The sequence below is a fragment of the Phymastichus coffea genome, unplaced genomic scaffold, assembly GCF_024137745.1.
Source record: "Phymastichus coffea isolate CEN01 unplaced genomic scaffold, Cenicafe_Pcof_1.1 PCOF00040, whole genome shotgun sequence".
Taxonomy (NCBI): domain Eukaryota; kingdom Metazoa; phylum Arthropoda; class Insecta; order Hymenoptera; family Eulophidae; genus Phymastichus; species Phymastichus coffea.
The window spans coordinates 606,197-633,412 of record NW_026706851.1 but is presented as its reverse complement, the minus strand read 5'-3'; the positions used below and the strand labels follow the sequence as shown (position 1 = coordinate 633,412).

Here is a 27,216-nt window from a genome sequence, read left to right as displayed (position 1 = left end):
GCAATATTCTTCTATTTTTAATTCCTGTTATATATAGTTCAGGTGCATATAATAGTTGAAATTGTATTATATTTGAATTGAGCGCCACAATTGCCTACAGCGCTCGCTATCATCATCATCAGATCTCAGATTGCAAATGCATATATATAGCGTTGGTAAGTGGAGAGAGTAACCACTTGTGCCGACAACGTTTTCCGATCAGCTGATTTTATACATACACAGGTATGTTTTTATTGTTTTTAAAATAATTTAGTCTCCCCAGTTCAAATCCTTTAAAAGTTATGTTAAAACTTGATGTTAATGAATGTATTTTTGTTTTTCATGAATATATGTAGATACACTATACAAACATGAGTGTCTATGTATATAATTATTTTCTAATACAGTAGAAAAGTTTCGTTTATAAAATATTCGATATTTTCTTGAGACTAAAATATATTGACTATTTATCAATAATTGATAATATCCTTGAACCATAAATTTTTCGCATATATATGTATACGCCATAAATCATGAGTATTATACGGTGTTACAAAAACTACTTACAATTAATTTTATATGTTCAATTGTAATGACGAAGGTACTCAGCGAGATGTTGAGGAAAATCGACCTGGAAAAATTATAGACAAACTATATGCGTGATTGACAAGGATATCAAAATTCATTAACAACTCCGAGCAATTAATTTTTGTTAGTAACAATTCCAAAAGAAAAAGACTACCAGTAATGCTATTAGTATAGAAATTAAATCTGCGTAGTATTTTAATTTGTTTATTATAGAAATGAATGTGTCTAATCGTTAACAAAAATGAAACACAATTTGGTGATCCAATCACAATATCATCAAACTAACCGTCAAAGAAATATTATCTAAAATATTATCTAATTCAAGCGATACGCAAGCACTTGAAAGATCAGGATATAGGTAACATATAGATTCAAGGAGTGCGCTCCTATAAGAGCTGTACCTATAAGCATGGGTTTTTTTTCAAATAACCGGAAATGTCAACTACCCTAACGTAGAATATATTCTCCCAAAAATGCCAATGCGAGAGCTGTACTGATAAAACGAATTACCTTTTAATTAATCAATAATGTTAAGAACAACAAGACGTATCTGGACTAAAAAACCCACTTTTAAAGAATGGTAAATTTTAGACGTTATTTAAAAAATAACCCATTTTTATCGATAGAGCCTTTATAGGGAGATATTCTTTTTGAGAGAGAATTGTCCCACAGAAATGAAGTTTTATGTTATTGTCTGATCTATAAGGTGTAGGAATCGTTTCAATGAAGAATATATTGTTTCTTTTTTTAATTTATCAACGGTACTTTAGTCGAATAGAAAAATTACATTTGAGTTTTGCTAACGATTCAAGACAGTCATTTCTATAAAAACCGCGTTAAAACGCTACGTAAATTCAATTTATACTAATCTGAGGTATTCAACTTTTGGAATTTTCTTTTATTAACAAAAACTAAATTGCGTTGAATTATTGCTTTCTTTTATCCTTGCCAATCAAGCGCAGTTTTTCGATAATTTTTCCAAGCCGATTTTCGTCGCTTTCCTATTGAATTCTTTCATCCCCATGTTAAACAATATCATAGTCGTATAGTTTATACATGTGAATGTATACAACTATCGCTTTGTTATTTTTAAAACTATTATTTTTCTTAAGATCAACAAATTGGTTTAATTCATTACATTTTTATGTGTAATTAATTAAGCATTAATACATAATATTGTATGAAAATTTATATCTACTACTCACTTACTACTCATTTTCTTCATGTAATTACGTAAAAGGCTGCCTCGCATACGTACCGGCTACAAGATTTATATACTATAGATAACATACTACCAATAACTGAAAGCTACTTTGGTAAATAAGATAATACGTAACTTTAGTATTCATCGTTAAAAAGAATTATTATTTTTCGTGATACAAGCCTGTTTGAAAAACTCGATGCTTATATCGAGCATTCTAAATTTCAATGTTTCAAATATAAAAATATTTCGCGATATTACTGCGCACCTATTTTTGAAATCATTTATATATCCAATTGTATTGAAAAATTTTTCCAGTTGTGAGATAATTCGCATTAGAAAAAGATCGATAAGTAGAACACAAACTCAGAAATCTTATCTAAAACGAATAATAAAAAAAACTGTAAAACAACTACTATGGTAATTGGTGCAAATACTCACAGTATTTTTTCTTATTTTACAGAAAAGTTAATATCAGTGTATTTATAAGATTTTTCCGAATGTAAAGACACAAATATATAGGAATCCAAATTTTTCTCCCGATTTAAATTTAACAATAAAAATTTTCGTAATCGCCGATAACGAAAAATAAAGTGAAACATTTTTGGAAAAACATGTGAGCAAAATGACTATTCTTTTCTGACAGCGTACAATGGCAGACAATTACTTTCGTTTTGCGATTGATCGCGGTGGTACTTTTACCGACGTTTTCGCAAAATGTCCAGGAGGGAATATTCGAGTTATGAAACTTTTATCAGAGGATCCAGCAAATTACGATGATGCACCTCGTGAAGGAATTCGTCGTATTTTGGAACAAGTAATATGATTAATTATTGTACATGATATAGATAATGTCCGTTATTCGTTTTCCGTTATTTTTATTTCAAAGGATATGTTTTATTAAAATAAATTATGCAATTGAATAAACAATCTTAAACTTAGGAAACAGGATCAGCAATCACCGGTGAAATTGATACGTCAAAAATAGCATGGATTCGAATGGGCACAACTGTAGCCACAAATGCATTACTCGAGAGGAAAGGAGCTAGAATGGCTTTATTAATAAATGAAGGATTTAAAGATTTATTGTACATAGGAAACCAAGCTCGGCCTAACATCTTTGATCTCGTAAGAAAAAGCTTTTATTTGTAGATATGGATATGTTTCATTTGACGTTAAACAGCTTAATCATTTTTACTTTTTTATTTCATTAATAATTACAAACCAAATTTTGTAGGAGGTTATAACGCCAGAAGTTTTATACTCCGAAGTAGTAGAAGTAAAAGCCAGAGTTGTACCAGCTTTGCCAGGAAAATGTAATTTACCGAAAAATACATGGACTAAAGTCAAAGGTTCTACTGGAGAAGATCTTTTTATTACTAAGGAGTTGGATGAAGCTAAACTCAAGCGAGATTTACGCAAGCTTAAAGAAAATGGAATACAGAGTCTAGCAGTGGTTTTAATGCATAGTTACACGTAAGTCATGTATCATTTCCATTTTCCTCTACAATTGTATAGTAAACAGACGTACATAGAAGTTGATTATATATTTTGCATATAGTTTTAAATTGAATACGTTTAGTCGACAGTGTTAATTTTTCTAGTCATAAATAAAATCTGTTCAAATTATTGAATCTTATTGTAGATAGAACAAGCGTGATATAACCTGAAATGATTAATGTAACTGGATTAAGGTAGTTCTTTTCATCTCGAAAAGTACTCATCAACAAATTTTTACAAATAATGACAAGCCATACTACTTAGACGGCTATTTTTTCTTTTTTCTTAAAAAAGAGAGAAGTGCACGAACGACTTTATTTACTTGGTAGAGAGCTTAATTTATTCATAAGGCACTTGGAGAAAATCATTTGGAAATCGTACATTGTATGAGAATTTCTACATAAGTAATAATGGCATTAATAATAACATCACATTGTCGGTTTTTCAATTAGCCCGAGAAACAACATTCGTTCAAGTTATTCAAGAAATCAGGGAGGTTTTTGTGGCTGACCGAGATCCCCCTAAGCAACTAAATTTTCTACGTGTATTGTGATTTTCTGAATCTGAACGTCCAGTGTGTTTTTAGTGCATTTCTTTATGCGTTTTTGCCTTTTTATCTAGTAGCATTGCACTCGTCCGTAAAATATAATACAATCCTTAGTTTCTCACAGAGCATGTCGATTTTTGAAATTCGTAAAAAGTCGTGTCGAACCGAAGATATGATAAGTGAACGAAATTAATCCGGATCGGTACACCGTTGCGCGCGTGAGCGCAAGCCGCCCGCACAATCATCAGTACAGTTTGATTTAACTATCTTTCGCTCTTGTACTAATTTTGCTGTATCTTCGGTTCTAATGAACAGTATTTGCATCTGCCAAAAATCATTAAATTCCTTTTGAAAACGGGATTCATGTGGTTAAAAAAATATGCTGTTTGTTTCGATACAAAATAGATGCTAGCGCATTAAACAACTAAATACGCCATCAGAGCGGTTATTGTGATAGTTAAGCGATAATAATTTCAATTTCAAGAAATATTTTTGCACTAATAAAACTAATAGAATCCACGAAAAGTAGCAAGTAATTTGGTTTATTAACGGTTTCTGTACCTTTGTTCGAAAAAAAGTTGTAACGATAAATAATTGGTCACGTGCTAGCATCGGGTTTTGTTGACTAAAGATATTTGTTCAATTTTCAAAATCCCATAGATTCGTTATGAAATTCCGCATCATTTGTTATCAAAATCAATACAACTTTATTCACAATAAAGATATAGCATTATGAACATTTAAATTATTAATAAACAATTGAAAGTCATCTCGTCCAGCTAAACAGCTTCGATATTTAAATTAAGGTGTTAAAAATACGAGAAAATTTAAGTTAAGGTCTTAAGAAAAAATACGCTCCACGTATAAATATAACTATAAATTTTGCTTAGCTCTTTCATTAACGCTGGACTGTAAGGTGAAATGAATACAATACGAAACTAAAAATCCTAAATAAACGATATGCTCAAAAATCTTCATTCAGATTTTCATTTCGATTATCGATTGCAACTTATTTATAAAAAAACTATTAAATAATAATAATAAAATTTGTAGGCAATAAAAGGGTCAAAGTGTATCCAAAAATTGTACATTAGTTGGAACGCTTCGCTACTCTTATTTATAAAAAATCACGAAGCAATAATAGTAAACGTTGTCAGCAATAAAGAGATCAAAGTGCATCTAAAAATTTTATATTAGCTCAAACGCTTTATAAAAATTTATCACGTTACGTTCTTATAACCCAATATATAGGTATGCTGAACATGAGATTCAAGTTGGAAAATTAGCAGCAGAAATGGGATTCGATCAAATTTCTCTTTCACACGAAGTAATGCCAATGACCCGTATTGTTCCTCGCGGTTTCACAGCTGCGGCAGATGCTTATTTAACTCCTCACATTAAGACTTATTTACAAGTAACGTACTTTGTAACGACTACTTAAGTTTAGATAAAATATAACGGCATTTACATGTAAATGTGTTTGATGTAGGGCTTTTCGAAGGGCTTCAAAAATAATCTTGAAGGAGTCAATGTCTTGTTTATGCAAAGTGATGGTGGCCTTACACCCATGAATTCGTGAGTTAATGATCGAAGTCTATTTTAATTTATATAACTGAAATTTTTAAATATTCATTGATTTTATTTTATGAAAACAAAGTTTTTTATAATTATTTACGTTGATTTTAATTGATCGCATGCCAGTTTCAACGGTTCGAGAGCCGTATTATCCGGACCAGCTGGCGGAGTTGTTGGCTATGCTATGACAACTTATCAAAAAGAAACAGACCTTCCGGTAATTGGTTTCGATATGGGTGGTACTTCGACTGATGTCAGTCGTTACGGTGGGAGCTACGAACATGTCTATGAAAGTACGACTGCTGGAGTTACGATTCAAGCTGCTCAGGTGATATTTTGATAAAAGTTAGATTTCGACAATATATGTTTAGCCGTTCCACAAATGTTTCAATAATAATTAAAGTTCAAATAGAATCCAATAATTAAAAATATTGTATACTTTTTGTTGTATTTTTGACACTCATTAACAAATAACAAACATTATTTGTAATATTAATTCATTTATTATAATTATAATTATATATGTAATGATTTGGCATACGTCGTTTTTTTTAATTCTTAATAGAAGTACTTGTCATGTTGAGCATATATTTAAATTTGATTTTACTCGAAATAGAAGCAATAGAGAAATAGAAATAGAATCAAGCAACAGTGAAACATATTGTTCGCTAACTATGAAAGTATGGATGATCCATTTGAATAAAAATCAAATATTATTAATAATTTGCTAGATATTTATAGCTAAGACTGACTATCAGTGATATTCTCATTAATTAATGTATTATTAACGATGCATTTAAAAAAAGTTATATTACATTATACCTTATTATATACATTATTTTTCATTCTTTATTTGAGCTGTCTATGAACAAATAAAAACAGAAATACATACTTGTATTGACGTATTGCCATTATATATATATATATATATATATATATATATATATATATATATAAAAGTATTTTCCATACTATACACATATATATTATCGAATTTATCAGCCTGACAGAAGTCTAATTACGAAAATCCAAACAAATATTCCTACCTAAATAGGTTTCATCTAAACTAGTAAATACTAATGATATAATGATTGAATGCATTTGAAAAAAGTTAGCTAAAATTTAATTTGCACAGCTTGATGTGAATACAGTAGCAGCAGGCGGTGGATCGATGTTATTCTTCAGATCGGGTATATTTGAAGTAGGCCCGCAAAGTGCTGGCGCTCACCCAGGTCCAGCGTGTTACAAGAAGGGAGGTCCACTAGCTGTGACGGACGCTAACTTGGTTCTCGGCAGATTACTACCAGAGTACTTTCCTAAAATTTTTGGATCTAACGAAAACGAGCCTTTAGACAAATTATGTACTCTTGAGGGCTTTGGCAAATTAACCGAAAAAGTAATATTCTCAACTTTTCAGAGCCTCTTCGATTTTTTATTTTTAATGGATTATTTGCTGTTTTTGTATTCAGATCAACGATTTTTTAATCGCCGAAGGCAAATCAGAGAACGAAAAGTTATCTATTGAAGAGGCAGCAATGGGATTTATTAAAATCGCAAACGAAGCTATGTGCCGGCCAATACGAGCACTAACTCAGGTACGATTCAAATGTATCTTTAGTCAATCACTAATTTTATTTGTATAATATAAATGCAATGTTTTATACATAAACGGTACATTGTATGTGATATCTCTGGGAAAACAAATAGGCGAAAGGATACGATACATCACGTCATGTTTTGGCATGTTTCGGAGGCGCCGGAGGACAACACGCTTGTGCGATCGCTCGAAACCTCGGCATGAGCACCGTTTTTGTACACAAATACGCCGGTATTTTATCAGCTTATGGTATGGCTCTGGCTGATGTTGTAGAGGAAGCTCAAGAGCCTAGTGCTGAAATTTATAATGAAGGTGATATCAATTATCAGATTCTAGTAAATACACACAATGGAATTTTTCCTAAGACTTTCGCGCGTATTATTTCGTTGATTTACATGACTGTTTTGATAATGCAAAAACTTGGCGTTTGTTTTTACTGAATTTCAATACACGAATACAATTTCTAGATTCGTTTGGTCGTCTGGACGATCGATTCGACAAATTGCAGAGCGCTGTTACACAAAAGCTCTTAGCACAAGGATTTTCAAAGGATATAGTTGAAACTGAATGCTATTTGCATTTACGATACGAGGGAACTGATTGTGCATTGATGTGCACTCCTATTCCTAAGAAATCCCAATCAATATGTACTAGACATGGCGATTTTGCAGCTTCGTTTTTAAATCGGTGATTGAATAGTTAATGCTTAGTTTTGGTAAAAATATTGTGATTTCTGTGTTAGAAATATTTATTTTTTTAAGGTATCAACAAGAATTTGGCTTCACAATGCCTAACCGAAAAGTTTTAGTTAGTGATATTAGAGTTCGAGGTATTGGTAGAACTGAAGTTCACGAAGAGCACTTAATGCCAAAATCTAACAAGCCACCTCAAGCAGAAAAGGTCCATTTATGCTTTCTGACAAATTACACCAATTTTTATGATTATTTGCTTTTACAATCGATTGACATTTTTTTATTTAGAAAACAAAAGTTTACTTCGAAGGTGGTTATCAATATACGGAAGTATATCAATTAAAATCTTTATCGCCTGGTCATACTATTAATGGTCCAGCCATTATAATGGATAGTTTGAGTACTATTTTGATAGAACCACAATGCACTGCATCAATCACAACGCGTGGCGATATCAAGATCAAAATTGGAGCTGGCTTGCAATCGAAAGTTACAACGGATCTCGATACTATTCAGCTTAGTATATTTTCTCATAGATTCATGAGTATTGCCGAACAAATGGGCAGGTTTGTGCACATTTTGTTTATTGTCTTATAAACAATGCGCAGTTTTTAAATAGTCATTGAAATGTAATTGTTTTGTTTACGTGAGTTTTATACAATAAAATTATTACATAAATAAAAAATGCCTCTGAAAAGAATTTTGCAGAGAACATCTATCTCGACAAACATTAAGGAGCGACTAGATTTTTCATGCGCTGTCTTTGGACCCGACGGCGGTTTAGTCTCGAATGCACCGCACATTCCAGTTCATCTCGGCGCAATGCAAGAAACCGTGCAATATCAGATAAAAACATTCAATGGCAAATTCGAAAGAGGAGACTCGATACTATCGAATCATCCATCTGCAGGTGGTTCCCATCTTCCAGATCTCACAGTCATAACGCCGGTATTTTATAGGTATGACAAAAATAAAATAATCGATCGCATACAATCTCGTTATTTTGCAACATTAACAGAGATGTGCCGGATCCAGTATTCTTTGTTGCGAGCAGAGGTCACCATGCGGACATTGGAGGTATAACTCCCGGTTCGATGCCTCCACATTCTACGATGTTGTTGCAAGTAAATTACGAATGGGAAATTGATGATGTCACAAATGTTATAAAAATTCAGAATGAAACATGTGGATGATTTTTTTTCAGGAAGGGGCTACATTTAAGAGCTTCATATTGGTTCACAAAGGATTATTTCGCGAAAAAGAAGTCACCGATGAATTGATGACACCCGGGAAAATTCCAGGTAGTTCTGGAACAAGAAATCTTGCTGATAACTTGAGCGATCTCAAAGCGCAAATAGCAGCTAATCACAAAGTAAACTTTCTCTCTGTATAGTGAAGAAAAGTGTCCATTGGAATAAGAATTTATTTTAATTGTTCTTATTTCTTTTATATTTAGGGAGCTCACTTGGTTAACGAGTTAATTGATGTTTATGGATTGGACGTCGTTCAAGCTTATATGAAACATATTCAAGATAATGCAGAATTAGCAGTACGTGATATGCTAAAATCCGTTGGCGAAAAAATAATAGAGAAAACTCAACATCATTCCATTACCGCTTCAGATTATTTAGACGATGGTAGTGAAATCAAACTTGAATTGTCAATTGACATTCGAAAAGGAGAAGCAATCTGTGATTTTACGTAAGTATTACTTCGTTAATTTTAGTTTATGAATTTTAAGTTCTTTCAAGTAGATAAATATATCTCAATGATTAATCATATTGCGGAAATGTTCTAAGGTACAATTTTTATTGATATTGATTTTTTTTATAACAGTGGTACTGGATATGAAGTTTGGGGCAACTGCAACGCGCCACGTGCTATCACTTTATCAGCTTTGATTTATTGCCTGAGAAGCATCGTTGGACACGATGTACCTCTCAATCAGGTGACTCACTTTATCACTTTTATGCATATATAAACCTATTACAGAGACATATGCAACACGACTTTTTATTATTTTGTGTTTACAATCGTTCGATCAGATGTAATTTTTAAATTAATAAGAGCTTTTATGATGTCTGTTCGTATTTTTTGCATAATGTCGACATTTATCAAACAGTACATTAATAATTTCACCAAATTATTAATAAAAAAAAAAATAATAATTCGATTATTAAAATATAAATGTTGTCGTTAAGCGACAATGGCTATTGAAGGAAATATGTTAGCAGATATTCGAAATAATACTGTGAATTATTTATATTAATATTTATTTTATAATTGTATGAGTTGTATATATAAAAGTTGTATATATAATGGAAAACATTAATTCCAAGCGATGCTTGTGAAGCATGTAACTCAATGAAAAAATAATCATAAAACTAATCTACTTTAAAAACAATCGAATAGGGTTGTTTAAAGCCGGTAAAAGTGATAATACCAAAGGGATCATTGCTTGATCCATCGGACGGGGCTGCGGTCGTAGGCGGCAACGTTCTAACTTCGCAACGCGTTGTCGACGTGATTCTTTGTGCGTTCGGTGCGTGCGCCGCATCCCAAGGCTGCATGAACAACATTACCCTCGGGACGGAGGAATGGGGATACTACGAAACGGTCGCTGGTGGTAGCGGCGCAGTAAGTCTTTGTATTTATTATTTGTGTTGGTAGAGTGATGCATCAAAATATATTCCTCTTACATTTTATTCTAAAATAATAACGTAAATGAGTTCTACGTCTATCTTTCTTGGATGCTCTCGTAGAATTGTTTTTCTTATCGAACTTTGTACCATTTTTCTCCAGCTTGTTCCTTTATTTATAACTTGGCAACGTTGGTTTTTTCACAATCTCGAAAAGAATAATAGCTTATCACCAGCCGGTATACACTTTTTTCATTTACCTCGTGCCTCGTCAGTTAGCATACGCATGTTTGTGTACAAGGGCAAAGGAAAGTGTCCACGGATAATCCTCTTCAATAATCGTTACACGGTCTTTTTCAGTAATTATTATTAAACAGAATTTTATTACGGAACAAGCGAACGAGGAAAATTCGTGTTCAGAACAATATAAAAATCAAAGTACAAATTATTCAACACTTGAAAAAATATTTGTTTTTTTGACGTTGGCGCAATCACTTGAAAATGATGATGAAAGTATAGGACTTCTGATAACGTAATGAGTGATGTAAATTTTTATGTAATTTTCGATTTATCTTTAAAATCGATCACAGATGTGCAAGAAATAAATATTTTTCTCGCACTACATAAAAATTATAGATAATGAATTCTTCTGGTTAACGCTTTAGTTTCAAAGTAAAATACTTTTCGAACTATGACAAATAAGATATTTTGTTTTTTTTTTATTTTTTACTCTAGATTATTTTTCACTTTAAGGCATTTTGGTATAAAAGTCAATGTGATTTGACAATAAATTCTCGCAATGCAAATAGCTAAAGCTTTAATGAAATGCTGATTCATGAGTCATCTTTTGATCATGAATTAATATGTAGAAATTTGTATATAAAGATTTACGGCTTTCAAAAGAATAAACCACTAAAGTACAAAGTAAATTACAATGTAATTGGATGACTTATCGAGAATTAGTATTAAAGTTTCGATTGAATTTAGGGACCTACGTGGGATGGCAGAGGTGGTGTTCATACACATATGACCAATACCAGAATTACTGATCCCGAAATTTTAGAACTGCGATATCCAGTAATTCTCCAAAAATTTTCACTGCGACAAGGAAGTGGTGGTGATGGCGCTCGTCGAGGTGGCGATGGAGTTATACGTGAAATGTTATTCAGGTAATACTTGTGGATCATTGTAAATTGCATCGCGTATAATACCTAACCTAGTGCAATGAAATAACTTCACTCTGATGTTATGAAAGTACCACTCGAGGTTGAAATTATTTTATCTTCCTTGCTTCTTAGTATCGCTTTGATATTTCACGATACAATATACATAATGTAGATCCAGAGTATGCGTTCTTGCACGAACACAGTATAAGTCAAGGTGTGCTTCTAATGCTAAATTTTTCATTTAAACACACACCATCACCAGTGCCATAGGAATAACTTTCACCTTTGCAGCAGTTTATGTTGATAGAAAAATGGTCTTAAAAACTCAGACCTATTAGAAAGATAGAAGATACATGAAAATAATTTTTTTGATGATAAAAACTTCTACAGGGCTCCTATGACGCTATCTGTATTGACAGAAAGAAGGGTCCACTGTCCTCCGGGACTTGATGGTGGCGATCCGGGAGCTCGTGGACGAAACACATTAAAACGCGTGGATGGTAGAATGATCAATTTAGGTCCGAAAACTGCCGTTGCAGTCAACGCTGGGGTAATTACTACAAATTGTTCACTTATCAATGCAAAGTCTATTAAGCTTCATAATACATTTTTTGCGCTAGATAGCTCGAAAACATGTACATCTATGACTCTGACTAAACAATCTAGTCACTTGCAATTAGCATTTCATTTACTAAATTTGCTATGATAGATTTGTAATGCATTTTTAGCATTCAATGTGCAATTTTGTTACTTAGTATGTCATCTCTCACTATTTCAAAAATATTCCATGCGATTAGAAGCTTACAATTGTTTATATCGAATTTATTTTCAATCTTTATCAATAACAAGCACACTCCGTTCAATTTTTATTTTATTTGTCTTGACCATTCTCTAAAACAAAAATTAAATTCAATCTCGAAATCAGATTACAATAATATATTTTTATGTTTATAAGAATAGCATACTACTATTTATTACAGGACTCATTCTTGCTAGAGACTCCAGGAGGCGGCGGATACGGTGAACCAAGAGAAAGGCCGGTAATGGCCAAAAAGACAATGAATACTTTTGTTGAACGTGGTAGTGTTTTCGAATACCGCAAAGCTCAAGAATCCGTATAATAGTTTGTACAAAATATGAATGATTCAATAAGAGAAAGAAAAAAATTTTTGTGCTTGTCAAAATTCTTTTATAATATAATTTTTCGTCTGTTATCAATAAATCTATTTTTTCAATTATGTGATTGTCTTATTAAATGTATTATTTTTTATTTAAATATTTGTTTAACAATTACTAATAAAATAAAAAAAGCTTTACTAATTAATAAATCGCTGAACGAGGGAAAGTCATACATTCCGTCTACAAATTAACATTTTAATAGCATTCATCGTACTTATGTGAAAAATTCGACCAGAAAGTTTCATACTACGGCGCGGTAGGAATATTTTTAAATTGAATGCACTCTCTCAGTTATAAAATTTAATTATTTTATGAACCAAATGGAAGCTAGAAATGACGAGAGATAATACTAATCCATGTAAAAGTCGAATTTTATGTTAAAATAATATATCAAAACTATGTATTTAGTTATATATAACTTGAATTATTAACCCGGTAAGGAGTTTTAAAAATTAAAGCAGACTATAAAACTCTCAGGCGCAGGACTGATGCGGTAAATTAACATTTGCATTAAGAAAAAAATAAAGTGTACTTTTTGAGGTATTTTGATCTGAGAAATTGGAATTTGAATAAAAAATTATTTGATATCTGTTTATTTCTAATGAAATTTCAAAAAATTATTAAATATTATGGAGGATTATATTTCCTATTGACTTTTTGACCATAACGTTTTCACGAGATTTCTGCAAACAAAAAAAATGTTTGTGAAGGGAAAGTCGTTACTTTGAATTTCCTTCGTAATACATTTAGCTTAAGAGTTTATTTACAAATTATGTTTTGCAAAGAAGGAAGGCACGAATGCTTCAGCTACACAACAGCCTGTCGGGTATGCTTTCGCGTACGGGCACGCACGTGTGCAAGAGAATTTTGAGATGAGAAGCTCAGAGGATAGATTCAAACACTCACAACACGGACAGACAAATCGCATTTATTACACATTGTCTATTAGATCAACGGCCGTCGTGCCACGAGACGACGCAACGTCTTATAAATGTCACCGACTGTCACAAATGCACTACCATGGAACAGCTCACCATTCCCGCAGTGACCTCGAGTACTGCAATAGTACAACCGTGGCACTAATGCTCACGGTCGGCATGCAGAATCCAGGACAAATGACACCAAGAAAGAGAGAGAAAGTCACGCTTTCGTGGCTGTTGATACCGCTGTTATTAATAATCAAACGAGCTTACCTGTATGTGAAGTTCAATTTAAATAAAATGTAGTCTTCGCTTTCATACATTTTACATAGTGTAGCATCCTTCTTTGTCCACCATGACAGCACACAGATAATGTGTGAGAACGAGGACTACATACGAGTATAATTTCAAAAGAACTTCACATACAAGTAAGTTCGTCTGATTAATTATATTACGTTCTCGACCTCATACATTCTATATAGTGTAGTTGCTTAGAGTAATTACAGTGATTCGAAAAATTATTTAATATAAAAATATGTATTACATTTAACTAATTATAGCTTTTACGAATTCACATCCACTCGAAACAACAGATCTATTAGAACCTTTTGCGAACATTTGTGAACGTTCTGACCAACTGATCGATATCTTATCGTATCAAAATAAACAACTTTATCAGATGCAGCTGATGTTGCAGCATATATTGTTGAGTGAGCAGAGAATATTGATACATCAATCCTGTTTTCATTATTATTTCCCATATGCTAATACAGTAGATGCTCCCACAGGGTGTTCTCGTTGATATAAAAAGTTGAGTACAATTACCTCTAAGATTTTTATACATGTTTACGAAGTGTCGACAAGTAATAGATATTATAATAGATAATAGATATCTAATAATAAATAAACGCATAATAGTTTATCTTCAAAGAATTCTGCAAGTTTTAAACACGGTTGATACTTCCCTGGATCAAATGTTTTCATTGTACCTGGGTCTGTAATTAACAAATGTTCGTCGTCTTTTTTAATATTATTAATATTCAATTTAGATAAGGTTTGAGCTCTTTGAGCTGTACTAAAGGCATAACTATTTTATAAGTAAGGTTTTTTAAATTAAAATAGTATCTGAATCTTTTAAAACATTAAGTACCGTAGCGTCGTCTCACGTAATTGTGTATTTTGGACGCAAAGGTCTTATGATATAAGACACCTTTCATAAGTCTAATTACATTAGGGTACTCACGTACTTTTTCACTTCTAATTAAGGATAAAGCATTGCTACATAAGTTCAGTGTACCATAGAACGCGTCTCCGTAAAAAAGTTTTGGTAAAAAGCTAATTATTGACTTAGTAGTGCTATCAAGAAACGATAAATTGAACTGAACGCAATATTAGTTTCATCGTTTCAACGCGCAACCATATTGATTCAATATGGAATCCTTAATTGCCGCTAACATCTTGCTCGTTGCTTTCATCAGACTTTCTCTCTTTATATAGCAAAGGTTGCCGGATATCCTGCTTGCAATCAAACTTAAGAACGTTCTTTCGTGCAGCGGTTGTAAAAAATGGTGCTTCGCGTAACGAAATAACTGTTTCATCAGTTCAACTCGCTCGCATGTTGGAAGTTACAAAGATTAAAGTGAACAAATTTGCTAAAATATCTTAATAATCTTCATACTGATTAGAAAAAGCTGATCGATCTAAATTCATAACATCTGGACCTTTTGATTAAAGACGAACTGCACCAAGTTTATAGCAGCACAAGGCGGCTTTCAAGGTGTACCAGCTCTTTTTCGCACCGAAGCTTAGTGTGCTTCTGCTACAATTCGAGGTGTTGGACGGGATATCTCGGTTTTGCCCCACAGGTCCAGGATTCCCATCCCGACATAAGGCAGCAATCGTGTCGTCTTTTTCTCGTCTCGAGACAACAATCGAAGGAGCTCTTTTGTGCAACGAAACACATTCCAAACAGCTTCTGTTTCGTCGCAAAGTATTCGGGTTGAGGAGGAGTGAACATAAAATAACCACGATAATATGCACATAAAATACGACTCCGTTTTTTTATTAAAATATTAAAACATACAAAGGAAATAAAATTAAATTATCAAGTTTTAAGTAAAGTACCAATTTAGTCTTAAACTGCTCGAAGTTACAAAGAATTATAATTTGTTGCAGACAACCGTAACAGTTATAAAGCTCGCGAGAGTCTAAAAGCTGGTGTGCGCTTGTGTAGGCGAAGGTCAAAAACGTTCTACCCGATCAATATGAGCGAGTCGATCTCTCAAAATTTTCTCTCTCCGGTGTTTCTTTTTCATTTCCCTCTCAGAAGTGGGACGTCAGCATATGTTTTGACTGTGGCACCAATAGTGATTTGGCCTGCGGTCCTACTCCCGGCACAATATCGTTGCGGGAGTGCCTCTAAAGCTCCCTGTTTTCGAACCTTCGAACTCAATAACGACACTGGAAAACGAGATCGGAGGAATGTATTCTGATTTGCATGGTTTCAGCAATTTTTCCATCATATCTGACAATGGTCACGTGATCGTGAGCTTTGAACAGCGGGACTCACTGGTTCGTGTTTTTCATTTTATTTAATTCACGTAAGATTGATGCAATGTCGAGGTAGCTCGATGTCTCAATAAAAAGTACGAACTTAGTAAATGACAGCCAAGGGACTCTACATCTTTTCTGTCATACTCCATAAACTCGACTCTCGACTCGTGTCAGTATTTCCGTTGCCTATATTTGGATCACCTATTGAATTTTTTATCTTTACTCGAAAAAAAGTTCTTACCATCGCAGATGACAGTATGTTGATCGCCGAACTTGAACTTAACATAAATTAAGAATTACATACAGTACATATAACATAGCTGTGGCTTTGCATGAAAAATGAAGTAAGATTACAACAAATTTGTTTACATATTTCTCTTATACTCTATAATATTTCAGTCGCTTTTTCTCATTCTGGCATTTATTTTGCAGTATCGCATTGTTTCTTTTTCCGTTTAAAACAAAAATATTTTTACAGTTTTTTCAAGGAAGCCAGCGAAAGCTGGCAGACATCTGTGCGCATGTAGCTTGTCAGGGCTGATTTTCTCGCGAGAGTCACTCGATCAGCCAGTTATAAATTTCTTTTGGGATTCTTTTTCTGGTGCGTTCGGCAGGCGTTACTAACGTTCAGGTATCGAAGTGGTTTGAAGGTACGAACAGCTGTCATGGGACAAACTTAAGCTGAGAAGAAAAGAAAGTCAAAATGTGTTGTGAGCAAACGGAATCTGACTGCTTGGGCGTGTTCTTTGATTTTGAAATTGTCGAGCGATTCTTTGCGCCTCAAACAATCACGGAGCAATGTCCCGATGGATGATGCTTTAATTACCGAAGCTATACGAGAGCCAAAGACAGAGGAGAACCTGGACTACGGGCCAGCAACAAGCCTGGAGCTTTCAATGACTATTAGACAACGCGGCCGAGGAGTTGTTATTTCGATGGTGGGCGGCCAGTACGCGCGAATGCAGCTTAATCCGGTGACGAGAGCTACAAATAGCAAATGAGAACGCGATTCTTGATGAAGCTCAAGAGGATGTAACCAGGCGCTGTGAGGTCGCTGAAACTCAACGCGATCGAAGGTCGGACGCTGTTTGACGATGATGAACCTATCGCTGAGCTGTTGGAGATTCCTGATATTTTAGCGCTTGGCAATCTGTGAGTGGGCATCGTCTGTTCCTTAAACCCGACGAGGCGCTGTTACTACTCGCAAAGGGCATCAATTGGTACCGTCTATCTCACGACGCGAATGATACACTTCTACATCGACGCGCAGCACCACTCGCAAGCAAAATTATTATGTAGATCTGATTTCACGTTTAGCAGATGTTTTGAAAAAATCTTTCGCGATACGAAAAAATAGTATGTTAGTCTCAAAGTCAAGCGAATAGAATAACAAATCAAAAATTGCCAATATTTTCTGGTGAGCCTTTAGATTGGCTACATTTTGAGAACAAGCGTTCAAAATGTAGCCAATTGAGCAAACAGGTTATTGCTTTGTCTCTATATATTAATGGTCAAGGAATACTAAGAATAGAGGAGAGAGTAAATTTTGTACCAGTAAGTCAGAGAAATTTTCAATTAATAATTTTGAATTCAAAACATTACGATTTTAATTAATTAAACAATACCACGAAAAACTATCCCACAAAAATCACAACAACTGTTGTAAATAAATTCAATAAAAAATACTCGATTACAGGAATTTCAAGAAGTTTTAATAAATTTTAATAATAATAAACATAGTCATATAAAGCTGAAGTTAAATTATAATATTTAAACAAAAGCGATAATAAAACACACTAGGTTAGGTGGAACATACTATATTAGGTAGGAGTTCATCGCTGATCCATTTTCTGCACTCGCTGGCCCAGTAATTTTTCTTACCGCAATAGTTGCAAACCGTACCTGTTCTCGACTTCTTTTTGGTATTCTGTCTTTGAATTTCTTCCTTTGCAACTAAAGCTTCTTGCGAAAATTTATCGTTGTTCGCATTTTTCTTGTAATTTCTCTCGAATATATATAACTATGTAGTCAACTCGTCGAACGTTTTCTCAGTGTCTTTGGTTAAGAGCATCCAACAAGACCTGAATGTTTCAAATTCAGCAGGTAAAATATTTTATGTCTTACATACTAATATTAAATCGGGCAGCTTATTATCCTTTCAAGCTACAAAACCATTCTTGAGTTCACTTCAAAGACTTTTTAGCCGAGCGTGTAGAAACGTCCTCGCCTGAGGTCCAACTAAAAGCGAAAAATGCATCGCATAGATGAAATAGTTGATCTTTTGAAGTCACTTCGAACTGTTGCTTGAGTGCCTCCCATGCTTTGTGCGCCGTTTGTTTATCCATGATTTTCTCATAAACTGCGTCTGTAACTGAGCTTGAAATAATAAATTTTGCAATACTATTTGCCTTGCAATACAAATCAGCTTTTTCTTTGTGTTCTTTTTTATCTTTTTCATTTGCACCGTCACCGAGAGTTTCAAGTTTTTGTATTTTGTTGTCGATGACGTAAACTCGACTCCTTCGTGGTAATCTAGCAGGTCGCGTATCTTGCGCTTCCAAATAGGCCAGTCTGACACCCCGGTCAAAGGTTTGATATGCTTCGTTGAATCCATTGCTATTCAACGAGACTTCATAATCAAAACACTATTACTTTTATCTCTTACTTTTTGAATACATTTTTAATACACAGCTTAGCGTTTGAGCCCATAACCAATTGAAATAAGTACTCGAAATAGTAGTATAATTAAGAAAACTTTAACTCGGATTAAATAACATATCTGTTCAGTATAATAAAACAAATTAACATTTCAAAACTTCAACAGAGAGATGCGTTGAATCCGAATCTGGCTTCAGAATTCTTTCATCATCCAAAGTTTTCGAGGTATCCTAACCTGAAAGTGCAAAAATCACGATTATTTGCTATGTTCGATGTGATGTAACACCGTGAATAAATTTGTTTTTCCACAAACAAGTAGAGTCATGACAAAGCAGCATCCTTGCCAATTAAAGCCTATTTTTCAGATTAGATTCATTTTTTTCATTGAGATATTATTGATTGATGATAAGTATTTTAGCAGTTTCGCAATAACATTAAAATCACAGGTTGCAGGGGTCGGGGATTAAGGCAGTTGGGGTCCAAAGGTTAAATATAAAATATTATGATTGTCGTCCTTTTATGTTAAGATATCTCGATAACCTTAGGTGGTGAGTTAATTCTGAAATCAGATTCCGATTCCGAGCTTCAAAAATTTACGGAAATATACTACAACATTTTTGGCTTTTTTCTATTTTGAAAATTTGTCGAAATGTATAATTCAGCAGGATTATTGTTTGTTCGGCCGAGTTCATAAAAGAAAACGTCTTTCGGAATCACAGACGTTTTTCAAATATTAGAACCACATTTTAAAGTAGTTATTCTCATACTATACGCTCGTCATCGCGCTCGACTCGCATTTGACTGTCGTAATTACTATCTAAAACAAGGACACTCAACCGGTTTGAAAATCTAATCCGCTTTGAATCTATTTCTGAATCCTGCCAATGACAATTGAAATTCATTAAAGTAGAATGAAGCTCAATCTATTTTTATGTGTTTTATCGTGATATTAATTTTACACATTATAATAATTAATTTCAGGATAGTAAAATCTTAAAAGGGATTCAGATGTATTTCGACTTTTATGAACTTAAATTATCATTTATATAGGATTCAGGAATAGACTCAAAGCGGATTGGATTTTCAGTCCAGTTGAATGTCCTTGTTTTAGCAGGATAAAGATTTGACATCGCTACACGGTGCTTGTATTTACTAGTCGGCTTAACCGTTCGGTTTAGCGAGTAGGCTAACCTCACAATCTGATGTAAACATGTTTCAATTGAGGTATAAAGGTAAATTTATAAAGTACAAAGTTTTTGAGGTAAAAGAGAAATCTCGTATTGGCTTGAAAAAACATAGTGAAACAGTTGGGAATTCCATCATTGATGAAAAGAGGAATATACTAGTTGAAGGAAATCGAATCGTTGATTTCCGTGTGCTAAGCCAATTCAGTGCAATGTTTGTGACAAATCATTATTCCTTGAAAATGTAAATATAATGTGAAATAAAGAAAAGGCTACATACAACATTGATACTGCAGTATAAAAGCTATTTAAAAAATTTCCACGTTGAAACTGGCAATTATCACAAAGTAAACGAAAATGCTGAGCAATATATGAGCGACGGAAAACATAATAACAACACATTCAAAGCAGTACTTAGTAAGTGGTAGTGACAAATAATTCATGAAAAAGAAATCATATATTTCATTGCTAATACATTTTATTTTTTGCATTTATTTAGGTGACTATCATGCTGGAATAGGCTGTACACAGTTAATTAAAATTTGGCTTGTTTGAATCTGCCTATTATGAGCAACGAGTTCTTTAGAAAATATCAGCAAGAGATAGGAGCTATAATAAAAGAATGCGTGAAGGACAGCTGCGATACAACTGCAAAGGAAGAACGACAATTAGTTTTAGATAAATTGGATGAACTACAGAAAGAAATGTAAGAAATAAGTTTTTTTACCGTACGGTTAACACTTTTTCAACAAAAGTATATTATTTTTTAGTATATCAACTGTCTTTTCATTAATTTGCAAGGGTCTCTTCAATGCGATTCGTAAAATATGAGCCATTTTCCAAAGCGTTGCCTACTACCCCTATGTATAAGAGCAACCAAAGAAGCAAACTTTGATTAAAACTCCGAATTAAAACGATAATAAATTCCAGAATTGAAACACGTATTCACTACTACTTCAATTGATTTTTCTCAAAGTTTTGAACGAAATGCATTTAAAGGATAACTATCTTAATTCATAGCTCAAAGCGCGTTAGAAATGATTAGCCCGTGCTTGTGGGACGTTCGAACAAAAGAAAGTTTTGTTTTGTAGTTCGAAAACGATTAAAAGTTTGTTAAATATGAACATGATAAACTTAATTCATTTGTCTGAAATTGATAAAACAAATATTTAATGTTGCTGTGGAATTTTTATTTTTATCGTACCGGTTATGCGCAGTCGTTTGTGTCAACGAAGTAATTGGATCGAAAAAAAAACTTTTCATTATATAAAAGTTTAATTCTGTTTTTTAATGTTATTAAGTGTTATTAATTTTTTTTTTGTTGATGAAAATTTTATTGATTCTGATTTTTGAAAGGTGGTCCTTTATTTGAGAGAACAGTAATAATGAGAATTGAATGCTAGTGTTTTGAGAGTTAATCATTTAGAAAACGTTATTTTTTATTTGGGTGAAAGTGATGCGTAGCTTCTTGATAGTGCTACGTCACAGCTAGCATATTTTTTGTTATTTTGAATAATTCGCGGAGCTTATGAAAGGTAGCAATGAACAAATTTTTCTTAGCGACAAAACAGCTTTCAACGTTGAAGGTCACGGTAAAATTTTTATCAAAAGGTTAATTGATAACAAATTGTATGCTGGTAAGACAATGATTGACAATACATTTCATCACTAAAGTAAATTTATTTTCTGCTGGAGCTCGCATGTCAAAAGAGTATAAAATTTTTTTTTATTTATTGCTTATGATGGTTACATCAACCAGTTTGGTTATTAGTGACCACTAGATATAAAAATTTTACATATGAGAGTATATATAGAAAAAATAATGACAAAAGTATACAATATGTACTTCTTTTGGAAGTTTACAATAGAATTATAGTACCTTATTATGACATGATTTACAATATGGTATACAGATTATTTCGAGTTACGATATAATCGCGGTCAATACAGTAATGTACAGTGTTTTTATACAGCAATTTTACAAAAAGTTTATTATAAAAAATTTCAAAGTTTTTTAATTTGGTGTAGTAGTTATTTTTAAAGATAGTTTCCTGTACACATATGACGTCTGGATTTTGATCTACTAGAAGATTTTGTAAAAATTCAAATTGATGCTATAATCCGTTTATATTCCATTGTATTATTTTTTTATCCATTTTTAATTATTATGAAGAATCTTCAGCGGACGATGCTGCTGTAGTTGAGCTTTCAATTTCCTGGTTCAATATGTTTTGCTTTAGTTTTTTTGTAATTCTAATGAATCTACTTTTGAGATTTTTATGTTGTGCCAAGGGATATAGTTCATTCATTAGATCTATTAAACTATTAATATTTTCGGTATAGTTTAGTGCAATTAAATGTGGAGTGGAAGAACCATGTATGTTTTCTAAAAAGCTTTTGAATTGTAATGGGTTAAGTAGTTTATCTGGTTTATTTAATTTACTTTCGAGAGGACCTAACATTTCATCTAACGTGTGTACACTTACATCTGTTGTTTTCTTTTTTTTTTGTAGTCATTTTATTTGTTTCTTTAGGTTTCGTAAAACTTTAGTTTTCTTGGTGTAACGGTCCTATTTATGAGCTGTTTATTAAATGACTGCAACTAGTCTAACGTATTTATCTGTTAGTCAAAACAATACATTAAGCGGCGCTACCTCACTGTTTACGCGACTGTATACAAATAAGAGTCGAGTCAAAACAAATAGCGTGACGTCACAAATAATAGACATAGATATAATGAATCATAATATTGAGAAAAATATGTTAATTATAGATAATTTGAATATAACAAAGTATCAATTATATAGATTTTAACATACAGATTCACAATATCTTATTCAATCATAAATTTATAACGAATATCGATATGTAAAGTTAATTTATTAACATATGAAATATTAGAAAAATATAAATAATTTATATGTAAAATGAATAAGCATAGAACATGAGTAAGAATTGGTTTCATTAATAACAGCTAAATAACAACTGTTATTAATAAATAAACAACTAATAATTTATTTAAACAATAAGCGATATATAGAACGAAAATATTAAGTTAATACTTGATAATGACAATTTTATGATTTAGAAATCTTAGATAATTAACCTAATAATCGCATATTAAGATTAAAAGAAAACCGTTACAAATATGAAAAATTAGTCATAATTCAAATGTTATTAATTAATTTAAATAATTAATTTTGGAAAATACTTCCAAAATTAATTAACTATAAAGTTATATGAAATTTTAATAATTTTCTATTGTAAATAATGTAATATCACGTTAATTAACTTTATTAGTTAATAACTTTTGACGACACTATTGGCGATAATTATATATTGTATAAAATCAACAAATAACTAGTTCTGTAAAATTTACATGTGTTAAAAACTTAATATTAATGGTTATTTACTTATAAATGAAGAAAAATCATTTCTCAAAATTCGCGAATGTCTCTCGAATTTTCGATGAAATCTCTCCTGCAATAATAAGCGGGAAAATCTGTGTATAAATAGGCCCACCTTTGCACAGGCTAGATTCATTCACTTCTAGCCTTGCAAAGTGAGCGCATGAGTTTGAATAAACTTGGATCAACACCTAAGTTCTTTCTCTCATTGTGATTTACTAAGCAAGACTAACCTTTCCTTATAATTTGAGCTCGACTTATAGAACATCTCGCGCTATAAGAAACTTGGGCCGAATTATATCCTATCCAAGAAAGACTTTAGCTCTGCTTATGGGACGACTCGCACCATAAGAAACTAGGGCATTGTCTGACTTTCCTCGATATTTTGCAATTACTTATATATATTTGATTTACTTGATTATCATATTTGTTTCATTTATCTACTTTCCTGAAATTAGAGTAAAATCATCGGAAACAAATTCTTACTCATTAGCTAAATTACGAGAGTTCGAATTATTTTTATTTATAAGTGATACGAACATCACATTTGGCGACCGTGACAGGACTCTTGTTACATTAGTTATTGTTAAGTATTTGTCATTTAGTTTATTAGTTCGTTTATTAGTTTGTAATTTTATTGTAAATTGTTATTATGCCGAAAAGAAACAAACATATGCGAGCAGTACTGTGTAAGAATGCGTCATTGGAAAAAGAAATAAATGAACTACGTACATTGTATATGGAACTTGCGGAATCGTTTGTTAATTTAGGCAATAATTACAAAAAGAACATGAAATTGTTTGATACTAGTTTGAGAAATATGAGCTCTGATTTAAATCATTTGGCTGATACCGTAGAACATAGGCCTGCTCCAGGCGCATAAATTGTATTGTTATTTATAATAAATTTGATTACTACGATATATAATTTGAGTTTGTTCAATTATTTGTTAAATCCTATATATTATTGAAAATTGATTGATTAGTATCATCTATATATATTATTTATTATTGGTATTGAATTGATTGTATGTTCTGGATTTTCTTTGTTGATATTACAATGTCAAACGAAAAACGTTCAATGTATAATTCTACTGAATGTGCTCCCGAAACAATTCTTAACGAACTTAGTGAATCACTAATTGGTGGAGAATTGACCGTGCAACAAAAAAGAACGCACGAATGGGAAAAAGCCGTAGTAGATGAATTAAAGACATACTGATCAATTTAAATTACAAAATGATTTTAAGACAATTTGTGAAACTATTAACAATTTAAGTAATAAAGTTGATAGATTAACGAATAAAATGGTTGAACAAGATCAAATAATTAAGAGTTTAGAATCAAATTTAGAAAAGTCAAATGAGATTATTGCTATTTTAAAAGATAGATGTGAAGATAATTTTAATGATATTGTTCGAGCAAAAAATAATGTTACTATGGAAATGAATGAAACATTTTCAGTACTTCGTGAGAATATTGATAAAATTAAGAATAATGAACAAAATAGATCAATTATTAATGAAACTATTATTGAAACTATTAAGCAACCTGCTTTAACGTGTTCAGTTTTTGACGATAGTTATAAATATCGACCAGTAAAATATTTAAATGATCTCAAACGTTATTTGCAAGCAAGTAATTATAATACTGCTCAATTGTTATGTTTGTTATCTCAATCTATGACGGGAGTAAATTCTTCTTGGTATGATTTAGTACAGAGGGAAATTAGAAATTTTGAAGATTTTAAAATGTTATTTAAAGAGAAATTTTGGAACGCTGAAATACGTAGAAATATTACTCGCGAAATAGAATTTGGAAAATATTTTGGTGGAAAATTATCACGTTATAATTATGCTATACGTAAGATTAATCTAGCTTTTGATATAAATGAAAATCTAGATGAAGAAGAATTAATAGATAAATTATCTCGACATTTTGATAGAGATGTGCGTTTATTAGTTCAAGCTAGACATATAAAAAAGATATCAGAGTTTATTAAAGTTTTATTTTCTTTGGATAATGATGATTATATCAGTTCACGTCACGCTCAAAAAGATAGCGGCGGAGAACAACAAATTAATAGCATAACGATTGAAAATAGTAAGTCGAATAATAAGAATAATAAAGCTAATAAAAATAAGAATATTGCAAAACCGATTTTACAAGATGTACCTAGTACTTCCTCGGGAAACGAGTAAATGTTGCTTCTCGGAAATCGGATAAATGCAAAAGCTTGCAACGAGTTGCAACAATAAAATCAAGTAACGATTTATTACAAAAAGAATTATTAACTATTTTTGAAGATCCTAGACATGAAATTAACGGTGAATTATCAAATAACGATAATAGCAATGGGGGCAGAATTTGTCCTGAAATATTTCTTTTATTAGAAAACATTCCAGTAAAAGCTCTACTTGATTCGGGTAGTGAAGTTTCTGCTATTTCAGAAGAATTTTACAATCAAAACTTAAGTAATTTTAAAGATAAACCTACTTTGCCGATTAGTGGACACGTTATTAAGGTAGCTACAGGCCAAAAATCGGTGAGATTGAAAAAACAAATTTATTTGAATGTAAAATGGGGTAGTCAATACATTGATATTATCTTCATAATTATTCCTAGATTAATTAAAGATTGTATTATCGGTTATGATACTATGAAAAATATAAAGCTCAAACTTGACACATTTAAAGTGCAAATTTATTTTGAAATTAATAATACTTTGGAAAACATGAAATATAACGATGCATTTATGGATGAAAGTACATATCAAAGCTTAACTATTCAGTATGATACTGTCTCGGATTTTGGGGATGACATACCATCACTCATTGATCTAACTCGAAATGAAATAGATGCAAGCATTACAAATAATGATTCTGACAATCTAACTCGAGGGGAAATTAATGAGAAAGTTGATGAAAGCTCTAACCTTACCGATGCTCAAAAAAATGAGATAGCTTCGCTTGTGTACGAATTTAAAGATGTATTTCGTAAAAAATTAGGTTTATTGAAAGTATATACTCATAAATTGATTTTGAAAGATAAAGAGCCATATTTCTCAAAACAGTATCCTATACCGTTAAATTATCGAGAAAATGTTCGAATTGCAATCAAAGAAATGCTAAGAGATGGCGTTATTCGACGATAAATTAGCAATTATATTAATCCAATTGTTATAAGCATTAAAAAAGACGGATCAGTGCGATTTTGTTTAGATGCTCGAAAATTGAATAAAAAATTAGTTAAAGATTATGAAGCCCCACTACATATTGATGATGTTTTTCAACATTGTTTCGGAGTAAAGTTTATTTCTAGTTTTGATTTAACAAGTAGTTTTTGGCAGATTCCTCTCGAAGAAGAAAGTAAAAAATATACAGCATTTATAATCGAGGGCAATACCTACGAATTTAATGTAGTTCCTTTCGGTACATGTACTAGTACAGCAGCTTTAGTGAGAGCTTTAAATTTGTCAATTGGCGATTTAAAACAATTTATAATACCATTTGTGGATGATATACTATGTATTTCTAAAACCTTCAATGAACATATTTATCATTTAAGAACATTATTTACATGTTGTCGAAGAGATAATTATACATTGAAATTTTCAAAGTCTAAATTAGTTCAAGAAGAAATTGAATTTTTGGGACATATTATAACTCCACAAGGTATAAAAGCTCAAAAAAGCAAATTAGAAATAATTCAAAATTATAAAGCTCCAAAAAATTTGAAAAGCTTGCAAAGCTTTCTTGGTTTTGTTAATTTTTATACAAAATTCGCAAAAAATTATGCTGAAATATGTAGACCTTTAATGAATTTATTGCAA

At 32.1% G+C, this 27,216-nt stretch overlaps 1 protein-coding gene and 1 long non-coding RNA gene across 2 annotated transcripts; both read left to right on the top strand.

The window, feature by feature from the left end:
- Window positions 1-172: 172 nt before the first annotated feature.
- LOC131664067 (5-oxoprolinase) lies at window positions 173-12,689 on the top strand. Its single transcript, XM_058934927.1, has 22 exons — window positions 173-222; window positions 2,415-2,585; window positions 2,711-2,896; window positions 3,006-3,244; window positions 5,067-5,229; window positions 5,305-5,390; window positions 5,517-5,718; window positions 6,526-6,786; window positions 6,860-6,985; window positions 7,098-7,299; window positions 7,455-7,674; window positions 7,749-7,887; window positions 7,968-8,245; window positions 8,378-8,638; window positions 8,698-8,803; window positions 8,884-9,051; window positions 9,136-9,380; window positions 9,516-9,627; window positions 10,092-10,316; window positions 11,306-11,487; window positions 11,875-12,034; window positions 12,465-12,689. The coding sequence occupies exons 2-22, from the start codon at window positions 2,421-2,423 to the stop codon at window positions 12,603-12,605; spliced, it is 3,867 nt and encodes a 1,288-aa protein (XP_058790910.1). The 5' UTR covers window positions 173-222; window positions 2,415-2,420; the 3' UTR covers window positions 12,606-12,689.
- A 7,122-nt stretch (window positions 12,690-19,811) lies between these two features.
- Window positions 19,812-22,469, top strand: LOC131664107 (uncharacterized). The gene is made up of 3 exons (XR_009301911.1): window positions 19,812-20,395; window positions 20,478-20,684; window positions 20,749-22,469. It is a non-coding gene; the product is annotated as an uncharacterized LOC131664107 (long non-coding RNA).
- The last annotated feature ends 4,747 nt before the right edge of the window (window positions 22,470-27,216 follow it).

Excerpts from the sequence above, each read along its gene's own strand:
- LOC131664067 (XM_058934927.1), top strand. The coding sequence starts at position 2,421 with ATGGCAGACAATTACTTTCGTTTTGCGATTGATCGCGGTGGTACTTTT. Across the intron at positions 7,888-7,967 it reads AGCCACCTCAAGCAGAAAAG|AAAACAAAAGTTTACTTCGA; the intron begins GTCCATTTATGC and ends TTTTTTATTTAG. Across the intron at positions 8,804-8,883 it reads ATTCTACGATGTTGTTGCAA|GAAGGGGCTACATTTAAGAG; the intron begins GTAAATTACGAA and ends ATTTTTTTTCAG.